The sequence below is a fragment of the Ostrea edulis genome, chromosome 1 (genome assembly GCF_947568905.1).
Source record: "Ostrea edulis chromosome 1, xbOstEdul1.1, whole genome shotgun sequence".
NCBI lineage: Eukaryota > Metazoa > Mollusca > Bivalvia > Ostreida > Ostreidae > Ostrea > Ostrea edulis.
Window position 1 is genome coordinate 55,654,093 of NC_079164.1, and position 24,802 is coordinate 55,678,894.

Consider the following 24,802-nt stretch of genomic DNA (forward strand, 5'->3'; position numbering starts at 1 on the left):
CACTATAAAGAGAAGGGAGCTGGAGAGATTGGCAATGGACACTACAAAGAGCAGAGAGAGCTGGAGACATTGTCATTGAACACTACAAATGGAAGAGAGAGAGAGAGAGAGAGCTGGATATATTGTTATTGAACACTACAAATGGAAGAGAGAGAGAGAAAGAGAGAGCTGGAGATATTGTTATTGAACACTACAAAGAGAAGAGAGAGTTGGAGAGATTGTCATTGAACACTAGAAAGAGAAGAGAGAGCTGGAAAGATTGTCATTGAACACTACAAAGAGAAGAGAGAGCTGGAGAGATTGTTAATGAACACTACAAAGAGAAGAGAGAGCTGGAAAAATTGTCATTGAACACTACAAAGATAGAAAAAAGCTGGAGAGAATACCATCAAATACTAAAGAGAAGGCAGAGCTGGAAAGATTGTCCATTGACTTTCACGAGTGTTGTGAGCAAAAAGATGGTATGATTGTGTCAACATGATACTCCCCGGATTCAATGGTTTGGGGGCATATATCATAGTTTTTGGTCTGTCTGGCAAAAATCATATCGTTTACATCATAAAAGGTCAAGCCTTTACATTTGATATGTGTATTCCTTTCCATTGACATGGAAATCCTTGACCTGGTGACATTAACCTACCTTTTAGTTTAGAAAATTTGAATAATAAGCCATATCTTTCAAATAGTAATTATAGGTACTGCTTTTATGTTTAGCATATGCATTTCTTGTGAGAAGACCTTTTTGAATGATACCTGATTTGTTGACCTTGTGACATTGACCATTAACATTAATCTAGTTTTTGGAAATTATCAACAACCAAAAAAAAAAACAAAAAACTACAACGTCTTGTAGTTCCGCTTTGTTGTAGGGGGGGGGGGGGGGGGGGGGGGTGACAATCAGTGTTTCATATACACCTTGTTTTCTACCCTTTTCTGTAGCATACTTTTTTTGTACTAAAAGTATACTTTTTCTATACCAACTTAAAAGCATGCTTCTTTTGTACTTTTCACTTGTCATGATATCTTTTCACTACCAACTGAAAAGTATACTTTTATGATACTTTTTCTATACTTACTTAAGAGTATACTTTTTTTGTACTTTTCTTTGGATACTTTTTTTTGTACTTAATACATTTTTGTGCTTTTACTGTACCAACTGAGAAGTATACTTTTGATACTTTTTCTATACTTGCTTAAGAGTATACTTTTTTGTACTTAATACATTTTTGTGCTTTTTCTGTACCAACTGAAAAGTATACTTTTATGATACTTTTTCTATACTTACTTTAAAAGAGTATACTTTATTCTACTTTTCGTTAGATACTTTTTTTGTACTTAATACAGTTTTGTGCTTTTTCTGTACCGACTGAAAAGTATATTTTGATGATACTTTTTCTATACTTGCTTAAGAGTATACTTTTTTTGTACTTAATACATTTTGTGCTTTTTCTGTACCAACTCAAAAGTATACATGTACTTTTATGATACTTTTTCTATACTTTCTTAAGAGTATACTTTTTTGTACTTTTCTCTGGATACTTTTTTTTGTACTTAATACATTTTTGTGCTTTTTCTGTATTTCCAATAATACATTTTATGTACTTTGCAAAAAATAGAGATATGCTAAAAGTATATTTTTGTTCTCTTATAGCACAAAAAAAGTATACTTTTTTTGACTAAATTTGGAACGACCAAATGCATGGTTCCAAATTTAGTAAAAAAAAAAAAGAAAAGACTTTTAAAGATTTTCCCAATATATTTCTATGTAAAACTTTGATCCCCTATTTTGGCTCCAACCTACCCCCAGGGGCCATGATTTGAACAAACTTGAATCTGCAATATGTCAGGAATTTTTCATGTAAATCTCAGCTCTTCTGCAGGGGTCGAAATTAACTTTTTCTACCACAGGCTAATTTTAGCCTGTGGGTAAAAAATCCACAGGCTAAAATGAAAACCTACAAGCTAAAATAAAAATAATGAAGCAGTGCTCTTTTTTCATGTTTTTAAAAAAAATCAATTACATGTATTTTCCCCAGCATTATTCATTACTGAGCCTTGTGGGTCAACAGGCATCGTTTGGACAAGACACTAAGTTACGTAAGTCATGTTTAGGTCTCTTGATTATCGCACCTATAATCCACAACCTGTTTACCGCAGGTCCAATTCCATGCCACATCAGAGTTGTCACTAGTGATTTTTCAAAGCGCATCCGGGACTCATGGTTTTATAAGCAGCACGATCATGAGCCCCATGGACTTTTTTGATAATCGTCTACGCGGTGAGCAGTGCACTCGTGTCATCACTACAACCCGACCTGAATATGACAATAAATTAATTTAGATAGGACATTCTCATGATTCTGATAAAAATAACTACCGGAAGACTTTGTAAAACATAGACTCCGACTTTTGTCTTCTTCTTAGATAAATGAATAACAAAAACCTCACACTTAGAATTCAATTTAATCACCCCTATAGGTGAACAGGACCCGTGGCACGTGCATTTTTCATCATAATCATATGTCCGACCTCTAAAGCATTTGTTTGACTCCGAGTTCCTTAAAAAACGGTTATTGAAATCGATCGTTCATGTAAGCGTTTGTATGATTCAGAGTGCAAGTTTAAGAAAAGTGAATGGCGCATTACCGTATAAAACGGATACGATACGATCATAGTTTGTAAATCACCACTCGCTAAAATTTTCGAGTGTCCACTATTTTTACTCGCTATTTTTCAAATGTACTCGCATTTTGCGAGTATTTCTCGCTAATTTCGAGCCCTGTTCTGGTTCATTGGCTCTTGAGAAGAAGATTTTTAAAGATTTTCCCTATATACTTCTATGTAAAACTTTGATCCCCTATCGTGACCCCAATCTACCCCCGGGGGCATTGATTTGAACAAACTTGAATCTGCACTGTGTCAGGAAGCTTTCATATAAATTTCAGCTCTTCTGACTCATTGGTTCTTGAGAAGATTTTTAAAGATGTTCCCTATATATTTCTATGTAAAACTTTGATCCCCTATTGTGGCCCCAATCTACCTCCGGGGGCCATGATTTGAACAAACTTGAATCTGCACTGTGTCAGGAAGCTTTCATATAAATTTCAACTCTTCTGGCTCATTGGTTCTTGAGAAGATTTTAAAAGATTTTCCCTATATATTTCTATGTAAAACTTTGATCCCCTATTGTGGCTTCAACATACCCCCAGTGGCCATGATTTGAACAAACTTGAATCTGCAGTATGTCAGGAAGCTTTCATGAAAATTTCAGCTCCTCTGGCCCAGTGGTTCTTGAGAAGAAGATTTTTAAATGACCCCACCCTATTTTTGTGATTATCTCCCCTTTGAAGGGGGCATGGCCCTTCATTTGTACAAACTTGAAAGCCCTTCACCCAAGGATGCTTTTGGCCAAGTTTGCAATGACGCCGACGACGACAGACAACGGATAAATTTTGATTAGAAAAGCTCATTTCAATTAAAAAAAAAAAACGAAGAGGGGAGGGGTTTCTTGTCCTGCATTGGTTTAATTCATTAGTTCAAGCTCTTACATTTTCGAGTAATCTGGGGATTGAACCCGGGTCGCCCGCATGAAAATCCACTACGTTAACCATTAGGCTAGCGAGGACCGTTGCTTCAAGAAGAAAATGACAGTATTAATACTATCGATATTAATTTGAATGCATGTAGAAGTACATATGTATGTGCCACTTATAAAGTATATAGATAAAGAAATAGGGAAAAAAATGTATTGATATCACAATATATATAACTGTTATACAATCTCAGTTATTCCTTTGTCCCGAGGAAATAAAATATGAGAAAATTAATGGTTTGTAGTATTAAGCAGATTGAATGTGAACGGTAGATCAATGTTTTCGGAATACTAAGTTGTTCTCTGTTATCAGAAAAGTTTTTTCTTCACTCATAACAAATGTACATGTATTACATATACGTTGTGCATTCCCTGTACATACTTCTGCATACATGAAGAATTATAAAATGTTGATATTGAGAAAATATCGAAATAACGCACGGAACAAATACAAGACATCATTTCAAGAACGAAATCTCATTTTTAAGCTGGAAAAAGTGGGAAAAAAATATTCGAGTAATCTGGGGATTGAACCCGGGTCGCCCGCATGAAAATCCACTACGCTAACCATTAGGCTAGCGAGGACCTCGCTTCAAAATGAAAATTACGAATATCTAGAGTTTGGTTTGATCAATTTAAAAACAAATATCATATTCAGCATTCTATAAAGAGTCTCTATTTATCTTACCTTTATCAAAGAAAAACATTAAAAAACAAAAAAGTTGAAAAAATCCATTTTTTAAATTCGCTTCCGGTAGCGACCGGAAGTGATGACGACGTACGAAATAGTGCTTACGCAAATCTATAAGTCATGTTCTATCATCTCTAATAAGTTTCCAGTTCATATCTTTAGCCCTTCCTGTAGATCACTCGCGGACAAAGTTCCATTTGAAAATCAGGAAATTGTCCATAACTTGGAACCGAAATGGAATTTTCCCAATTTTTTTGGTGATAAACAAAGTTCATAATATAATGCATTTTTCCTGAAAGTTTCACTCAAAAAACCACTGTATAAATTTCGAGAAAAATTTGGTCAAAAAAATAATAATAACGAGCTATAACTGTGTTGGGATGCCAACACAAATGTCTCCGAACACCTCCCCATGTCAGAAATGGTTCTTGATGCCAGATATGCATTCAGGATCCTCAAAGAACTCTAGAAACTAAATTTGGTTGAAATCGGACGGACTTGATTTTTGGCCGCCATTTTCTTCAATGGCGGCCATTTTGAAACATTTGAAAATTGATTGGAAGGAAACAGTGATGCTAGAAATAAATTGTGGACCCTCCATTTACCCCAGAACCCAAATGTTGTAGAGATTTTAACACTTTGAAATATTTCGGTATATGGCGGCCATTTTGAAAATGGCGGCTCAAAAAAAATTTTTGATGGTGGAAATGGACTCGGTGTCACTAAATTACCCTAGAAATAGAATTTGGTTGAAATCCGACAACCTTGAGTTTTTGACGTTTTTTGGCCGCCATCTTGAAACGGCGGCCATTTTGAAAATTTGAAAAGTTGAATGCACCCCTCTTAGTGATCCTTTATCAGCTCACAAAGTTTGAAGTGGATCTGTCGAAGCACTTTCACAAAATCGGTCGGACAAATTTCTCACTAAAGAAGAGGAATAATAAGAATAAGAAAAAAATAATAATAACGAGCTATAACTGTGTTGGGATGCCAACAGAAATGTCTCCGAACACCTCCCCATGCCAGAAATGGTTTTTGATGCCAGATATGCACTCAGGATCCTTAAAAAACCCTAGGAACTAAATTTGGTTGAAATCCGACGGACATGATTTGTGGCCGCCATTTTCTTCAATGGCGGCCATTTTGAAACATTTGAAAATAGATTGGAAGGAAATACTGATGCTAGGAATGAACTGTGGACCCTCAAATTACCCCAGAAACCAAATGTTGTAGAGATGTTAACATTTTCAAATATTTTGGTATATGGCGGCCATTTTGAAAATGGCGGCTCAATTTTTTTTTTGATGATGGGAATGAACTCGGGGTCACCAAATTACCCTAGAAATAAAATTTGGTTGAAATCCGACAACCTTGATTTTCTGACGTTTTTGGCCGCCATTTTGAAACGGCGGCCATTTTGAAAATTTTAAAAGTTGATTGCACCCCTCCTCATGACCCCCTATCAGCTCACAAAGTTTGAAGTGGATCTGTGGAAGCACTTTCATAAAATCGCGCGGACAAATTTCTCTGGAAAGAAGAGGAATAATAATAAGAAGAAAACTAGACACGATCTCGTTGCGAGCAACGAGTAGGTCTTCCGTCCGATTTGTTGATGCACTCGGAGTTAAAAAAAAGAAAAAAGAAGACAAATGAGTCCCAATTTAGTTTCCGACTTTAAGACACTTTAGATATAATCAATTTTTCATATCATAAGCTTCTGAAGCAAAGTTGCGGTGAAATTCGTTTGAAATTCGACTCTCCAGGCGAGCCATAAGGCCCGCGGGCCTATTTCTTGATGTCATTTGTTAGCCCTCTATAGACTCAACAACTTTAGTTCTATATGTCTTTACAAAATATTTACCTGTAAAAAGTTATTGAGATCGACCGATATCGACAAAAAATCGACTCTACAGGCGAGCCATTAGGACCATAGGCCTATTTCTTGATATCAATCGATAGATCTCGATAAACTGAACAACTTTTGTTCAATATGTCCTTACAAAATATTTACCAGTTACAAGTTTTTGAAATCGACTGATATCGACAAAAATCGACTCTACAGGCGAGCCATGAGGCCCACAGACCCATTTTTTGATATTGATCGATAGGTTATGACACATTGAACAACTTTTGTTCAATAATGCTTTTCAAAAAATATGTCGTTTTAAAGATATGAGGCGTCAAATATTTACGATTTTGGCCCTTAAAATCTCTAATTACGTAACATATGACCTACTTTTTGATTTGATAAGATCAAGCTCGTTGAGATGAACATTTCCGCTTCTACAACTTATTATAAAATATTAATAGTTTCTGAGATATTCTCAAAAACATTTGGACCCTTCTGAACCCCTAATTTAAAGGGCCAGCCCGTTTTGCTTGATATCGTAAGAAAGGCCTTGTCATTTTAAACATTTTTTGCTCAACAAGTATTTAGAAATTCTTTACCGTTCTCGAGTTATCTCTACAAGAAATATTTAGGGGCCAAACTGTAGCTCCCTAACGGGGCCACATAGGGAAAAAACGAAATGTACATATTGTTTAGATTATCATTCTGAACAACTTTTGTTCAATAATGCTTTTCAAAATATTTGTCGTTTTCAAGATATGAGGCGTCAATTATTTATGATTTTGGCCCTTAAAATCCCTTATTACGTAACATATGACCTACTTTTTGATTTGATAAGAACAAGCTCGTTTAGATGAACATTTCCGCTTCAATGACTTATTACAAAATATTAATAGTTTCTGAGATATTCTCATCAACCTTTGGACCCTTCTGGGCCCCTAATTTAAAGGGTCAGCCCCTTTTGCTTGATATCGTGAGAAAGGTCATGACATTTCAAATACTTTTTGATTTGATAAGAACAAGCTCGTTTAGATGAACATTTCCGCTTCAATGACTTATTACAAAATATTAATAGTTTCTGAGATATTCTCATAAACCTTTGGACCCTTCTGGGCCCCTAATTTAAAGGGTCAGCCCCTTTTGCTTGATATCGTAAGAAAGGTCATGACATTTCAAACATTTTTTGTTCAACAAGTATTTAGAAATTCTTTACCGTTCTCGAGTTATTTCTAGAAGTAATTTTTAGGGGCCAAACTGTAGCTCCCTAACGGGGCCACATAGGGTAAAAACGAAATATGCATATTGTTCAGATCATCATTCTGAACAACTTTTGTTCTTTATTGCTTTTCAAAATATTTGTCGTTTTCGAGATACAAGGGGTAAAAAAATTATGGTTTTGGCCCTTAAAATCCTTTATTACGTAACATATGACCTAAATTTTTATATGAATAGATTTGGATTGTTGAGATGAACATTTTTTGTTCTTTGACTTATACCAAAATATTAACGATTTTTGAGATATTTGATCTAGACTTTGAGCCCTTCTAGATCCCTAATTTAAGGGGCTAGCCCCTAAATCTTGATATTTTCGAAAAGACCTCGTAAATGTGCACAACTTTTGTTCTACATGTCTTAACAAAATATTTGCAAGAAAAAAGATATTGGAGATCAAAGGTCAAAAATCGCCGAAAAATTTTGGCATCCATTTTTTCAGGTCCAGGCGAGCGTTTAGGCAAATCGCCTCCGGTAAAATTGAATCCCCCACAAATCTTCTAAAATGTTTACTCTATCTTGTGTAGAAATTTCAAGACTCTAGCTTCAAAACTGACGGAGGAGATGTGTGGACAACAAGGCCCTTCAAAAAGTCACTAAAAGAGAGATAACTCCTGACCGGAAGTGACGTCAAGCACGAAATTTTGCAAGCAAAGTCTCGTCACCAAAAGACATCTTTCCTGAAAATTTCGTGAAAATCGATCGAGAAATGGCTGAGAAAAACGCGTGTACTACCAAGGAAAATAATAATAATAATGAAGAAGAAGAACGCGAACAATAATAGTAAGGTCTTCCGCAGGAGACGGAAGACCTTAATAAGAATAACGAGCTATAACTGTGTTGGGATGCCAACACAAATGTCTCCGAACACCTCCCCATGTCAGAAATGCTTTTTGATGCCAGATATGCACTCAGAATCCTCCATAAACCATAAGAAGTAAATTAAGTTGAAATCCGACCGACTTGATAATTGGCCGTCATTTTTTTGAATGGCGGTCATTTTAAAACAATTGAAAATTGATTGGAAGGAAATACTGATGCTAGAAATGAACTGTGGACCCTCCATTTACCCCAGAACTCAAATGTTGTAGAGATTTTAACACTTTCAATTATTTCAGTATATGGCGGCCATTTTGAAAATGGCGGCTCAAAAACATTTTTGATGGTGGAAATACTCCTTTCTCGAAGAATATTCATAAGCCGCGCGCTGAAATCGAAAACGAGGCCAAGGTCGGTAAACAAAATGTCAGCGTCAGCACGGGGAGGACAGAGCCACGACAAACACTGTTGTGTACCATTATGCACTGGAAATGGGAGATTAAATCCAGAGTTATCATTTCACAAAATACCAAAAGCATCAGAAATGAGGCGAGCATGGATCCAAGCCATCAGAAGAGATCCCGGTCCTCTTTTTACCGTGAGTAATATTGAAGAGGTCTAGACTAAAGTCTAGTCTACTGTCTAGACTGTCTGATCTGCGTTATGCGTATGATATTATCGTTGTGAATGTGTATTACATGATTACTATTTATTCTTGAATTTCAATCATCCATTAAAATGACTTTCACCATACCAAGTGAGTGTTTATGACCGATGAAAAACTGTAAGTAAAACAATGGACTAGGTCGATCAGCTGACAGCTTGTCCTAGTTACAGTGTACTTCAAAACAAGACGAATTATCAACGATACATATTATTATATGGTCATATGCTAAGAAAAAAATAATAATCATTATTGTCATGATCGAAGATATAAAATTATAAATTAGATGATATGATTTATTTATTTTTTTAATTAAATTGCAAACTTTGAAATGAGCAAAAATGATCTAGGGCCTATAATGCAAAAGTTAAACATATGATCAAAAATATTCTTTTGGTCAAGTAATCATACAATCATTTTATAATATTTATAGATAAGTGAACAAACCGTAGTTTGCTCTCGCCACTTCAAACCTAGTGATATTAAATGGACACCAGTAAGAACCACATTGAAACCGGGATCTGTACCTTCGATTTTCCATTGGAAGGCAGATTCCAACACTCGACGTCCAATTGTAAAACATCCCATTCCAGAAAAAAGACCAAAGCAGGAGTTTGATGATGAAAGAGAGAGACCCGATGAAACAGATTCTATATCAATGTCAAATGAGGATGGGTAATTTTGATTCATGTGAATTGTCCAATTATAAAAGTTAAAAAATAGGTGATGCCTAGTATTATGATCTGCTGTACACTGCAGTTTTATTTACTTGTACATACATTTGCAATTTTACAAGCAATATCAATGCATAATGTATGTGTGTATCTATCATTAATGTTAATTTAATAAGTTTTTGTGTGAATATACAAGATAATTTAATTGTTACCATATTGATATAGTGCAGTGCACAGATTTATACTTCATTTTGTGTTGTATTAGTTTAATATATTTCAGGATATTGTTCACCAAGTCAAGATATCTATTTATAACATGAATCATTCTCGGAATAGTTAAGCTGTTGCCAAACTGATGACTTTATAATATTCAGTTTGCAATAGTTATCAACTGTTTTGAATGGTTTACCTTACAACTGCTGCTGGACAGTAGGATGCTGGTCATCATTTAATTGTGGGAGGTATGTTTTATTTTAAATGTATTAAATAGAAGCATTACACAGTTTCAGTATGTTTTATTACCTTCATTATAGTTCTCCTCCTCCTGATGAAATGCAGAGAAAGATAGTGAGAATCGAAGAATTAGAGGCTTTGTTACAGAAGAAGGATGAAGAAATAAGGAGTATACAACAAAAGATGGAGATAGAACGATTTGGAATCCAACGTTTTTCAAATGACAATTCAATGATACAATTCTACACAGGTTTTACATCAATGGCTATGTTTTCAGCTTTCTTTGAATATGTCAGACCTACTGCAACCTGTATGAACAGCTATTACTATAAATCCTGTGATAAATCCAATCAGCAGATCACAGTCAGCAAACAAAGAAGCATGCTTTTAATTGATGAGTTGTTCATGTTTGTGTGCAGACTAAAATGTGGTCTTATGGCACAAGATTTAGCAGTCAGGTTCAATTGTCATGTGTCAACAGTTAGTCGCAAGATCATAACATGGGCAAACTTTTTGTATTTCATTTTAGGCAGCATGAATATTTGGTCTAGTAAGGAACAAATTTATGAAAAAATGCCCCAGTCCTTCAAGATGTTTTACCCCTCAACTAGAATCATAATTGACTGTACAGAGATAAAAACCGAGCGCCCATCATCCCTAGCACTAGGATCCAAATGTTATTCAACGTATAAGAGTTCCCACACATGGAAAGGGCTTGTTGAAATTGATCCTCATGGGGCTCTAACTTTTGTGTCTTCTTTATACACAGGGTGTTTGTCAGATGTTGAAATTACAAAATTATCTGGTCTTATTGATCTTCTAGAAGAAGGCGATTCAATTATGGCAGACAAAGGGTTCGTCTTAAACAAAGTATTAGAAGGGACAGGCATATCTGTCAATACTCCACCATTTCTTCTTAGCCAAGGTCAGTTTTCAAAGCAGGAAGTAGAAGAAACACAAATAATTGCCAAGCTTAGAATACATATTGAACGACATATTCGGAGGGTCAAAGAATACCATCTATTTGATGGTGTCATCCCCTTAAGTATGACAGGTACAATTAATCAGTTATGGACTGTTGCAAACATGTTGACTTTATTTAGAGGTCCTCTTGTTAAAGATTGGTGCAAATGAAAAACACTGAAATTGTAAGTGACATGTGTACATATGACAGTGCATGTATAAGAATACTTCAGATACACGTTACAACATGCATTTTCCCTTTTCTAATTCAGAGGAATGGTATTATGTACATCTATTTATACTTAATCATTACAAGAATTATGATGTATTACTTATACAAAATGTATATTAATTTTAACTTTTGACATTTTCCTTTCAATAAATTCATGACAAGTGAGGGTTCTTGCACTTCATTTCCCTTTTATGCCCCTGTACTAGAAGATTAGGGGGCTCATAGTGTTTGGTCTGTCTGTCTGTTTATCTGCAAAAACTTTAACCCTGGCCATAACTTGTAAACTTTCATATTTCACATGTACATACCTTGTGACCAGACCTTTGTTTGGTACCAATTTTTTTTATGTCATGACCTTGACATGTAGTTTGTCCTACCTTTGAAAAACTTCAACCTTGGCCAAAACTTTTGAATGCTTAGTAAAAGGGCTTTCATATTTCACATGTGTATTCCTTGTGACATTACTTTTTTGGCACTAGAATTATTTTGCTGCCATATGGGGACATCAGTGTTTCACAAAGATATCTAATTTTTATTTTATTTTTAGTGAAGATTATCATTATTGTGAAAATATTCAAAGGTCAGTGAGGTTTAAAAGACAAAGCTTTTATTCAAGAAAGTGATCAAAATAGAATGAATCTATCTTGTTTTTCATGTCTTGCCACTCCTCCTCATCAAACTCGATAACCTCCAAGTGATTTTCATCACAGAGCCACACAAAGAAGTAACACCAGTTTAGACCAGTCACTGCAAGTTGCATCATGACTTGGTAGAAGTAATTATGATTTTTTTTCAGTCTCCACACATCTCCAACTTAAGTCAAGTAGTTGCATTCTGACAAGGGTTTTACAGGGCACTTGATCTCAAGCAAGCCGTAAGGTTGATTCATGGTGGGGTTGTATACCTTCCGATCAGGTGTAGCAGCAAGCCATGGAGCATAAGGGCTAACTACAACTCCACATGGGTATATGTTGACGTTGTTATCTAGTAGCTGCAATTTAAATATAAAATTAAATAAGATTTTGAAATATAGCAATTATCTAAAAGGTGCATTGAACTAAATAGAATGTAAAATGCCTTTGATCTTTTGTATACAATAGTGATGGTATGGGGTCTGATATCAAACTTACTCTAACAAAGGCGTCAGCAGCAACTGCCTCAAATGACAACCCATGACGCATGCTCTCTGTAACAACTTTTCTTGTTGTCTTCAGTCTTCCAGTTAGAGGTTCATAGGCTGTGAAAAAGATTGAATGGAAAATGTTGGGATGTTTGAATTTATATACATGAAAGGTGAAGATAACGATCAATGACAATGATCATAACTCCTATAACGAATACCAAATAAAGAGTGGTGGGCAAACACAGACCCATGGATATACCAGAGGTGGGATCAGGTGCTTTAAAAGGAGTAAGCATGAAATTGTAAATATTACTTCATAACGTTGCATGATTTATTATGCCTAACCTGCTCTCCGCTTTACAATATCACCAGCCACTGATGCAGTAATTCTCTCCCTACGGATTGCGTGCCACTTAGGACTCTCTCCTTGTAGTCGTGTCATCTCCTCAATTTGATGACATTCCTCCTCTGACACAAAAATTGAAGAAAAGCTACAAGTTCTTTTCTCATCCAGAATGATATGAAGTTGTTGTTCCATTAGATTTTCAGCGGGGAGAAGAGGAAATTCACTGGCATCTAAAATATTCAGTACATAATGTGGTGACAATTTCTGTTGCACTGCTAATGGGGATCCTTTTGGAAATTTACCAAATTTTGTCTCTGTATATTCACAGTCACCTTTACCACTCAAATTCACAACTGTAAGCAACAAACAGGTTTTGTCAGCTTCAGAGACTCTAGAACACAGTTCTGAAATTTTTGGAACAACAGAGTTGATGGGATTGTACAGAGTAGATCTCAATCCACGAGGTTGTTGAGGAGATGACTTGGCATTGTATCCATGCACAATCACGTTTTCAGCTGAACTTCCACAAATCTTCTCTCCTCGGGGCACATGCCAAGTCTGGGGAAGGGAAGTCTTCAGAACATCAGATGGAATGAATTTCAGGTTTGCAGATTTCATATGTGCTAGAGTGAATAGGAGACCAGTAACATGACCACAGTGTCCCGACTGTCCAATCGTGCAGGAACAACGGCTACTCTCCACACATGGTCCATCTAACAGAACAATCTACAAATGGGACAATGACAACATAAACAAAACACTTCTCTGAAAATAATTTACTAATTCAGTCAATCAAATAATATTATTATAATATGTACACAAGTAAATATTGTAATATGTTTGATATATTTATCAATAATGGAGTGTGTTATATCTGGCAGGTAGAATCAGTTTTGACAACATTTATTTCCCCGAATTTTCATAAGCAAATAAATTTATATTGTGTGTCTACCCCCCCCCCCCTTTTTTGTGGTATCAGTATCAGAATGTTAGCTTGAATTTATTTATAATGGATTACAATTTTGAGATAGTGATACCTGCCTGTATAGTACAAAGTGCAATATGCTATCATATCACAAACAAGTAATTTTCACTTTCATATTTACCTCGATATCATGAGGCGATTCATTCTTGCGCTGGGATCTATGGCATTTCCCCTTCACTACACATCCATTCACAGCATTGTGAGCTAAATTGTTTGAAAATACAAATTTGATGAGTTATTTGATTGATGGTGATTATTCATTAAACATCAGATTTAATGTAAGAATCTGTTTCTTTACGTTCGTCGTGTATTTTTAAAACCAGCTGATTATCAATTCATAGGAAAAGGCAAACGAAGGGTTTCCACTTACTTGTAATGTTAGTCACATATCTCTCGCAGAAATATTTATATCCTTTGGATATTTCCTTTTCTCCAAGGCTTTGGCTATCTCTTTTGACAAATTTCTCAACAAAGCCGAACGTGAGGTCTGGAACGATACTTAAATCGCGCGTAGCAGACGCTTTTTTCTCCTCCATTTTCTATTTTTGTTTTCACTCGATACGACCTTAGCCTCGTTTTGAGTTTGATATACATATTCATTAGATCTCATTAAGAAAGGAGTATGGACTTGGGGTCACTAAATTATCCTAAAAATCTGACAATCTTCAGTTTTTGACGTTTTTTGGCCATGCCGGCCATTTTGAAAATTTGAAAAGTTGAATGCACCCCTCCTAGTGATCCCCTATCAGCTCACAAAGTTTGAAGTGGATCTGTCGAAGCGTGTTCATATAATCATGCGTACAAATTTCTCACTAAACAAGAGGAAAAATAAGAAGAAAATAATAATAACGAGCTATAACTGTGTTGGGATGCCAACACAAATGTCTCCGAACACCTCCCCATGTCAGAAATGCTTTTTGATGCCAGATATGGACTCAGGATCCTCCAAAAACCCTAGAAACTAAATTTGGTTGAAATCCGACGGACTTGAATTTTGGCCGCCATTTTCTTCAATGGCGGCCATTTTGAAACATTTGAAAATTGATTGGAAGGAAATACTGATGCTAGAAATGAACTGTGGACGCTCAATTGACCCCAGAACCCAAATGTTGTAGAGATTTTAAAACTTTGAAATATTTCAGTATATGGCGGCCATTTTGAAAATGGCGGCTCAAAAAAAAATTTTGATGGTGGAAATGGACTCGGGGTCACTAAATTAGCCTAGAAATAGAATTTGGTTGAAATCCGACAACCTTGACTATTTGACGTTTTTGGCCGCCATTTTGAAACGGCGGCCATTTTGAAAATTTGGAAAGTTGAATGCACCCCTCCTCATGACCCACTATCAGTTCACAAAGTTTGAAGTGGATCTGTCGAAGCACTTTCATACAATCGAGCGGACAAATTTCTCAGGAAAGAAGAGGAATAATAAGAAGAACGAGCTATAACTGTGTTGGGATGCCAACACAAATGTCTCCGAACACCTCCCCATGTCAGAAATGCTTTTTGATGCCAGATATGCACTCAGGATCTTCCATAAACCCTAGAAACTAAATTTGGTTGAAATCTGACGGACTTGTTTTTTGGCCGCCATTTTCTTCAATGACGGCCATTTTGAAACATTTGAAAATTGATTGGAAGGGAATACTGATGCTAGAAATGAAGTGTGGACCCTCCATTTACCCCAGAACCCAAATATTGTAGATATTTTAACAGTTTGAAATATTTCGGTATATGGCGGCCATTTTGAAAATGGCGGCTGAATAAAAAATTTGATGGTGGAAATGGACTTGGAGTCACTAACGTACCCTAGAAATAGAATTTGGTTGATATCCGACAACCTTGAGTTTTGGAGTTTTTTGGCCGCCATCTTGAAACGGCGGCCATTCTTAAAATTTGAAAAGTTGAATGCACCCCTCCTAGTGACCACCTATCAGCTCACAAAGTTTGAAGTGGATCTGTCGAAGCACTTTCACAAAATCGGTCGGACAAATTTCTCACTAAAGAAGAGGAATAATAAGAATAAGAAGAAGAAAATAATAATAAGAATAATAAGAAACGGAGCAAAAACAATATGTCTCTGACACTTTTTGTTCGGAGACATAATAATAATAATAATAAGAAAATAAGAATAACTAGATGCGATGTCGTTGCGAGCAACGAGTGGGTCTTCCGTCCAATTTTAGATGTGATGAGATAAGAACTTGACTGAGATTTTCGTTCATAAATAATGATACAAATATATTGTCTAGACGTACAATTTAGCTTCGGTAATGTTTTGCAAATATTGATCATTTACGTGCTATAAATTAAAGAATCTCTGCCGCTCTCGGCCACTAATTAAAGGGGTCAGCCTTTTTTTCGACAAAAAAGTTAATAATGTTATTTACTGCGATACAAATTCGACTTATCAGGCGAGTCATGTTGCCCGGAGGCCTTTTTTAAATATCATTTTAGATATACCTCGCAAAACTGAACAAATTTTGTTCTACATGTCCTATTAAAATTTTCTTGAGAAAAAAGTTATTGATTGCGACATTTATCAGACTGTTAAGGCAAGTCATAAGGCCCGTGGGCCTTTTTCTTGATATCGTTTGAAAGATCTTGCAAAACTGAACAACGTTTGTTCTACATGTCATATCAAAAGTTTTTCGAGAAAAAAGTTATTGATTGTGACACTAATCAAACTGTTCAGGCAAGTCATGAGGCCCGTTTGCCTTTTTCATGATGTTGTTCGAAAGATCTTGCAAAACTGAACAACTTTTGTTCTAGATGTCTTATTAAAAGTTTCTTGACAAAAATGTTATAGCTTGCAACAATAACCCAACTGTTCAGGTGAGCCATGAGACCTGCAGGCCTATTTATTAACATCGTTAGTTAACGCTTGCAAAACTGAACAACTTTTGCTCTACATGTCTTGTCAAAAGTTTCTCAAGAAAAAAGTTATTAATGTTATTAATTGTGATACAAATTTGACTGTTCAGGCGAGCCATGATGCCCTGAGGCCTAGTTTTTGATATCATTAGATAGATCTTGTAAAACTGAACAACTTTCATTCTACATGTCTTATCAAAAGTTTCGTGAGAAAAAAGTTAATCATTGTAACAGAAATTCAATGGTTCAGGCGAGCCATGAGGCCTATGGGCCCATTTCTTGATATGACACGAAAGATCTCAATAAACTGTACAACTTTTGTTACATATGTCTAAGCAAAATATTTACGAGTAAAAAGTTATGATTTAAAACGTGGAAAAAAATTGGACACTTTTTAAAACTCCATTTACGACCCCTACCGAGCTTCCATACTAGGCACTTCCGGAAATTTTCAAAACCCATGTGCACAACTACAACATGTCGTCTAACATCACTGAAAATTTCAGCACTCTAGCTTTTATCGTTTTTGAGATGTTGGCTGGACAAAATGGTCATCTGAAAATCGATAAAAGGGGGATAACTTCCAACCGGAACGGAATTTTCAAAAATCCAAAAAAAGATATAAACTTCAAATAGCAATGCGTCAACCCTAAAAATTTGAAGTAAATCGATCAAGCCATCTCTGAGAAATCCTCTGCACAAAATCGGTAAGGAAAAAAAAGAAGAATAAAAATAATAACGAGCTATAACTGTGTTGGGATGCCAACACAAATGTCTCCGAACACCTCCCCATGTCAGAAGTGGTTTTTGATGCCAGATCAGGATTCTCAAAAAACTCTAGAAACTAAATTTGGTTGAAATCCGATGGACTTGATTTTTTGGCCGCCATTTTCTTCAATGGCGGCCATTTTGAAAAATCTGAAAATAGATTGGAAGGAAATACTGATGCTAGAAATGAATTGTGGACCCTCCATTTACCCCAGAACCCAAATGTTGTAGAGATTTTAACACTTTCAAATATTTCAGTATATGGCGGCCATTTTGAAAATGGCGGCTCAAAAATTTTTTTTGATGGTGGAAATGAACTCGGGGTCATTAACGTACCCGAGAAATAGATTTTGGTTGAAATCCGACAACCTTGAGTTTTTGACGTTTTTTGGCCGCCATTTTGAAACGGCGGCCATTTTGAAAATTTCGAAAATTGATTGCACCCCTCCTCATGACCCCCTATCAGCTCACAAAGTTTGAAGTTGATCTGTTGAAACACTTTCATAAAATCGAGCGGACAAATTTCTCTGGAAAGAAGAGGAATAAAAAGAAGAAGAAGAAAATAAGAATAATAAGAAACGGAGCAAAAACAATATGTCTCCGACACTTTGTGTTCGGAGACATAATAATAAGAAAAGTGAAAAATCAACAATAGAATAATAGAAGGTTCTTCCGCTGAAGACGGAAGACCCTAATAATAAGAAAAGTGAAAAATCAACAATAGAATAATAGAAGGTTCTTCCGCTGAAGACGGAAGACCCTAATAAGAAGAAGAAGAAGAAGAAAATAAGAATAATAAGAAACGGAGCAAAAACAATATGTCTCCGACACTTTGTGTTCGGAGACATAATAATAACGAGCTATAACTGTGTTGGGATGCCAACACAAATGTCTCCGAACACCTCCCCATGTCAGAAATGCTTTTTGATGCCAGATATACACTCGGGATCCTCAAAAAACCCTAGAAACTAAATTTGGTTGAAATCCGACGGACTTGATTTTTAGCCGCCATTTTCTTCAATGGCGGCCATTTTGAAACATTTGAAAATAGATTGGAAGGAAATACTGATGCTAGAAATGAACTGTGGACCCTCAAATTACCTTAGAACCCAAATGTTGTAGAGATTTTAACACTTTCAAATATTTTAGTATATGGCGGCCATTTTGAAAATGGCGGCTCAAAAAAAAATTTGATGGTGGAAATGGACTTGGGGTCACTAAATTACCCTAGAAATGGAATTTGGTTGAAATCCGACAACCTTGAGTTTTTGACGTTTTTTGGCCGCCATCTTGAAACGGCGGCCATTTTGAAAATTTGAATGCACCCCTCCTAGTGACCCCCTATCAGCTCACAAAGTTTGAAGTGGATCTGTCAAAGCACTTTCACAAAATCGGTCGGACAAATTTCTCACTAAAGAAGAGGAAGAATAAAAAGAAAAGAATAAGAATAACGAGCTATAACTGTGTTGGGATGCCAACACAAATGTCTCCGAACAGTCCTCCCCATGTCAGAAATGCTTTTTGATGCCAGATATGCACTCAGGGTCCTCCAAAAACCATAAAAACTAAATTTGGTTGAAATCCGACGGACTTGATTTTTGGCCACCATTTTCTTCAATGGCGGCCATTTTGAAATATTTGAAAACAGATTGGAAGGAAATACTGATGCTAGAAATGAACTGTGGACGCTCAATTGACCCCAGAACCCAAATGTTGTAGAGATTTTAACATTTTCAAATATTTCGGTATATGGCGGCCATTTTGAAAATGGCGGCTCAAAAAAAAATTTTGATGGTGGAAATGGACTTGGAGTCACTAACGTACCCTAGAAATAGAATTTGCTTGAAATCCGACAACCTTGACTCTTAGACGTTTTTGGCCGCCATTTTGAAACGGCGGCCATTTTGAAAATTTGGAAAGTTGATTGCACCCCTCCTCATGACCCCCTATCAGTTCACAAAGTTTGAAGTGGATCTGTCGAAACACTTTCATACAATCGAGCGGACAAATTTCTCAGGAAAGAAGAGGAATAAGAAGAAGAAAATAAGAATAACGAGCTATAACTGTGTTGGGATGCCAACACAAATGTCTCCGAACACCTCCCCTTGTCAGAAATGCTTTTTGATGCCAGATATGCACTCAGGATCCTCCAAAAACCCTAGAAACTAAATTTGGTTGAAATCCGACGGACTTGTTTTTTGGCCACCATTTTGTTCAATGGCGGCCATTTTGAAACATTTGAAAATAGATTGGAAGGGAATACTGATGCTAAAAATGAATTGTGGAGTTTTTGATGTTTTTGGCCGCCATTTTAAAACGGCGGCCATTTTGAAAATTTCGAAAGTTGATTGCACCCCTCCTCATGACCCCCTATCATCTGACAAAGTTTGAAGTGGATCTGTCGAAACACTTTCATAAAATCGAGCGGACAAATTTCTCTGGAAAGAAGAGTAATAAAAAGAAGAAGAAAATAAGAAAAATAAGAAACGGAGCAAAAACAATATGTCTCCGACACTTTGTGTTCGGAGACATAATAAGAAACGGAGCAAAAACAATATGTTTCCGACACTTTGTGTTCAGAGACATAATAATAAGAATAATAAGAAACGGAGCAAAAACAGTATGTCTCCGACACTTTGTGTTCGGAGACATAATAAGAAACGGAGCAAAAACAATATGTCTCCGACACTTTGTGTTCGGAGACATAATAATAATAAGAAACAGTAGAATCACTATAAGGTCTTCCGTGAAGAACGGAAGACCTTAATAATAATAAACAGTAGAATCACTATAAGGTCTTCCGTCTGGAATGGAAGACCTTAATAATAAACAGTACAATCACTATAAGGTCTTCCGTCTAAAACGGAAGACCTTAATAAACAGTACAGTCACTATAAGGTTTTCCGTCTGAAACAGAAGACCTTAATAAACAGTACAATCACTATAAGGTCTTCCGTCTGAAACGGAAGACCTTAATAATAATAAACAGTACAATCACTATAAGGTCTTCTGTCTGAAATGGAAGACCTTAATAAGAAACAGAGTAAAAACAATATGTTCCCAAACTTTGTTTGGGGAACATAATAAGTAAAATAATTTGAAAATTTTCAACTTCAAAACATTGTTGTACATATCCTTCGTTTTTCATCTACATCAGATTTTTCTGGTGTAGCATACCTCCTTAAGTGCTTTACACATCAACACTACCCCTGGGATCATCAAATTTATAATTTTGGTATAGGCCTTCCTGCGCATTTAGTTTTCCTTACACATTTGCAGTTCTAGAGAAGATTTTTGAAAATTGGTTAATTTTTGGCAGTTTTTGCCCCACACCTAAGGCCCCAGGGGTGCTGGAGTCCTGAAATTTACAATTTAATTCCCCTTGTTCCAAAGATGCTTCATATCAAACTTGAAAAGAATTGAAATGGTGGTTATGAAGAAGTTAAATATTTCCAATCTTCACACATTTAATAACTGGCCATTTTGGCCCCACCCTAATACCAAAACCCCCAACCCCGAGATCACCAAATTTACAATTTTGGTAAAGGACTACCTGTTCTTTCTAAATATCCATTCAGTTTCAATTTAGTATCAAAAGCACTAAAGAAGATGTTATTTAAGTGTTTTAAACATAAACACTATATACTAAGTTTGGGCCCGTCCTGGGGTCAAAATTTCCTACCCCGGGTATCATGAAATTTACAATTTTGGCAGAGGCCTTCCTGCTTTACATCACTGCATTTAGCACCCCGATACCACGCGACACAGGTAAACAGCAATGGCTGACTCTTGTCCCGATTTCTGATTGGCCAGCCACAAAGAAATGACGCGGGATTTCAAATTCCGGTTGGAAATTGGGGTTTGTTGTCGTAAAATGGGAGATATTTTTAGAAAATCGGGATTTCGGGGTATTTTTACAATCTCGATCGGGATATCGGGATTTGCAACTGCTTCAAATCGGGAGAATCCCACACAAATCGGGAAAGTTGGCATGTATGCTATCCTAGAATGCCTGCATGGAAGAGTTTGGTTTGTGTGCAAACGAACTCTGGCAGAAGTTTGAATTTTCTCTTATAACGTTACATGTGTTACCTTTAGGCCTAGCACTCACATCACGACCAGCCCTTTCATATGAGGGGAATCCAGCTAACTCTGTGCACTTTAACCCAGCTACAAATAGCATAATCAAGTCGGTGTCCATAGATTTCTTCTTTTTTTATTTTTTATTTTTATTAATTCTACATTAAAAACTGAATCTGCTATCAAATGAAACAACATATTGTTATATACACCATATTCACTCCAGGAAATGCTAGATATGCTTGAAAATCATTCATTTTTAGAAACATTGATAGTTTGCAAATACATATAATGCAAATAAAAATATACAGTAGAAATTTGTCTGAGTTAGAAATATTTTCAATACTAGCACACATAAAAATGATTTCAATCTGTGTCACGGATACAAAAAAGTCTTGGTGGAATAAATATGGTCTTATGTACAACAAAACATTACTACAAACATAAAACCAGTACTCATAGGTCACAATACACAAAATAATAAATTACTCTCATCCCTCAATTAAAAAAAAACACATGATACTAATGACTATGACATTCAAGATACAACAGTAAGGACATGAATGTAGTAGGTGAATGAGTATTTTTCTAAGTACAGGAATGGAGAAAAACAAGAGGCCCATGGGCCACATTACTCACCTAAGTTACCTTGGCCCATATTAAAGATTTTCCTTATATATTCGCATTTAAAACTTTGATCCCTACTGTGGCCCCAGCCTACCCCTGGGGTCAATGATTTTTACAAACTTGAATCTGCACTATGTCAGGAATCTTTCATGTAAATCTTATATAGTACCAATTTTGATGCACCAGATGCGCATTTCGACAAATCATGTCTCTTCATGTAAATGTAAAATTCTTTGGTCCCATGGTTCTTGAGGAGAAGATTTTCCCTATATATTTGTATGTAAAACTGAAATCCCTTATTGTGGCCCCACCCTTCCCCTGGGGAGTGGGGGGGGGGGGGGGGGGGAGGCATAATTTAAACAATGTAAACATTTCTGGCCCAGTGCTTTTTCAGAAGATTTTTAGAGAATTTCCCGATATATTTATATGTAAAACTTGGATACCCTATTGTGGCCCCACCCTACCCCTAGGGGCTATGATTTTAAGAAAATTGAATCTGCACTACGTCAGGTAGCTTTCATGTAAATTTGTACTTTCCAGGCCCAGTGGTTTTTGAGAAAAGATTTTAAAGATTTCCTCAATATATTTGTATGTAAAAGTTTGATCCCCAATTGTGGCCCTATCCTACCCCCGGGGGCCATAATTTTAACAAACCCGAATCTGCACTGTGTGAGGAAGCTTTCATGCAAATTTGTACTTTCCAGGCCCAGTGGTTCTTGAGAAGATTTTAAAGATTTCCTCAATATATTTATATGTATAACTTTGATCCCCTATTGTGTGGCCCCAACCTACCCTGGGGATCATGATTTTAACGAACTTGAATCTGTACTATGTCAGGAAGCTCCTCTGGCCCAGTGGTTCTCGTGAAGATATTCCCTATATATTTGCATGCAAAACTTCGATTCCCTATTGTGGTCCCATCCAACCTCCAGGGGCCATGATTTTAACAAACTTGAATCTGTGCACTATGTCAGAAAGCTTTCATATAAATTTCAGGTCTTCTGGCCTAATGGTTCTTGAGAAGAAGATTTTTAAATGACTACACCCTACTTTTACATTTTTGTGATTATCTCCCCTTTGAAGGGGGCATGGCTCTTCATTAAAACAAACTTCAAAGTCCTTCACCCAAGGATGCTTTTTGCCCAGTTTGGTTGAAAATGGCCCAGTGGTTCTGGAGAAGAAGTCAAAAATGTAAAAAGTTTACAGACGGACAGACAGATGACAGAGAACATGCGATCAGAAAAGCTCAGGCGAGCTAGAAACTATCAAACAACGTCAACCTAAAAAAAACCAAAAAACCATTAATGATCTCTCTCTGTATTGAAAATTAGATAATGATTTTACAAATGCAATTGCGAGCCACTTTTGATCTAAAAAATATAGGATTTTAGGAATTTTTTGGGCAGTTTATAGGGCAAATATAGGGATTTTTACAGCAGATTTAAAGGAATAAATAGGGTTTTATTAAAGAATTTGTATAAAAGTTTATTGTTTCTGCATAAAAATCTAGCAAGCATAGTGTCTTACTGGACAAGAAATAATATTAAACATCAACAAAGACAAAATCCTTTCAGATGTGAACAGTTTTCCATGCAGTAGACAGTTCTTATACAATCATCATAGCTATTTTCATCATAACAATCTAATTGAATATCAATCTAGCATCAGCTCCTGGATTTTTTTGGTTTTTTCTTCTTTTTTTTCCATTTTTTTTTTTTTTTTTTTTATTATTTTTGAAAATAGGGCTGTCAGGTTTTTTTTTCATATATAGGGCTTTTAATGATTTATAGGTAAAATATAGGAAGCTTCAAGTTTATAGGAAAATATAGGAATAAGTAGGGAGTTAACACCCAGCGAATTGTAATCTGTCATGCTGAATAGTTGACCTAATACAAAATGAATGGTTGTTCATAATTTCATAAATGACCCCACCCTATTTTTGCGATTTGGTGATTATCTCCCTTTTGAAGAGGGCATGGCCCTTCATCTGAACAAACTTGAATCCCCTTCGTCCAAGGATGCTTTGTTCCAAGTTTGGTTGAAATTGGCCCAGTGGTTCTGGAGAAGATTTTAAAAAGTTGTTAATGTATTTTCACTATTTTGTTATCATCTACCCTTGGAAAGAGGCATGTCCCTTCATTTGAACAACACTTGAATCCTCTTCACCCAAGGATGTTTTGTGCCAAGTTTAGTTGAAATTGACCAAGTGGTTCTGGAGAAGAAGATTTTAAAAAACTTTCAGTGTATTTTTGCTATTTCATCATTATCTCCCCTGGGAGAAAGGTGTTGCCCTTCAATTGAACAAACTTGAATCCCCTTGCCCCAAGGATGCTTTGTGCCAAGTTTGGTTGAAAATGGCCCAGTAGTTCTGCAGAAGAAGTCGAAAATGGGAAAGTTTACAGACAGACGGATGACATGCAGACAATGGGTGATCAGAAAAGCTCACAGAGAACTGTGGGATGATGAGGGAGTAGTCAGATCGTTAGTAACACAAACTTCTTGACAATAATAGGCTTCATTGCTTTTGCTAATTTAATGCAGCATTTATAACTAATGCATCCTATAAAAAAATTCATACCATTTTGGGACAAACTAACAGTTAAATGAACTCTTAAATGACTCAGGCATAAAGAACATGTACAAATATAGCAGAATTCTATATCTAGAATAATCAAGTATTTAATTAAGGAGGTATGCTACACCAGAGAAATTGGATATGGATGAAAAGTAGAGGATATGTACAACAATATTTTGAAATTGAAAACTTTAAAATTTAATCTATTTAGTCATA

At 36.0% G+C, this 24,802-nt stretch overlaps 3 protein-coding genes across 5 annotated transcripts in view; 1 reads left to right on the forward strand and 2 right to left on the reverse strand.

Annotated features, from left to right (window-relative positions):
• Window positions 1-24,802, reverse strand: part of LOC130051808 (phosphorylase b kinase gamma catalytic chain, skeletal muscle/heart isoform-like) — a 174,198-nt gene that overhangs the window by 6,445 nt on the left and 142,951 nt on the right. For 2 of the 3 annotated variants that reach the window (XM_056154505.1, XM_056154513.1), the window contains one exon: window positions 21,501-24,802. This exon is cut by the window's right edge and continues 5,271 nt beyond it. The exons of the other annotated variant lie outside the window; for it this stretch is intronic. The gene's annotated coding sequence lies outside the window, so the exon portion shown is untranslated. Of the gene's footprint in view, window positions 1-21,500 lie in introns of those variants that run through there. 3 annotated transcript variants of the gene reach the window in all.
• Window positions 8,685-11,241, forward strand: LOC125667169 (uncharacterized). The gene is made up of 3 exons (XM_056154492.1): window positions 8,685-8,820; window positions 9,320-9,561; window positions 10,094-11,241. The coding sequence occupies exons 1-3, from the start codon at window positions 8,767-8,769 to the stop codon at window positions 11,145-11,147; spliced, it is 1,350 nt and encodes a 449-aa protein (XP_056010467.1). The 5' UTR covers window positions 8,685-8,766; the 3' UTR covers window positions 11,148-11,241.
• Window positions 11,794-20,087, reverse strand: LOC125667176 (uncharacterized). The gene is made up of 5 exons (XM_056154502.1): window positions 14,033-20,087; window positions 13,784-13,866; window positions 12,677-13,403; window positions 12,339-12,445; window positions 11,794-12,199 (listed from the first exon to the last, which is right to left on the reverse strand). Exons 1-5 carry the CDS (start codon window positions 14,196-14,198, stop codon window positions 12,023-12,025), a joined length of 1,260 nt encoding a protein of 419 aa, XP_056010477.1. The 5' UTR covers window positions 14,199-20,087; the 3' UTR covers window positions 11,794-12,022.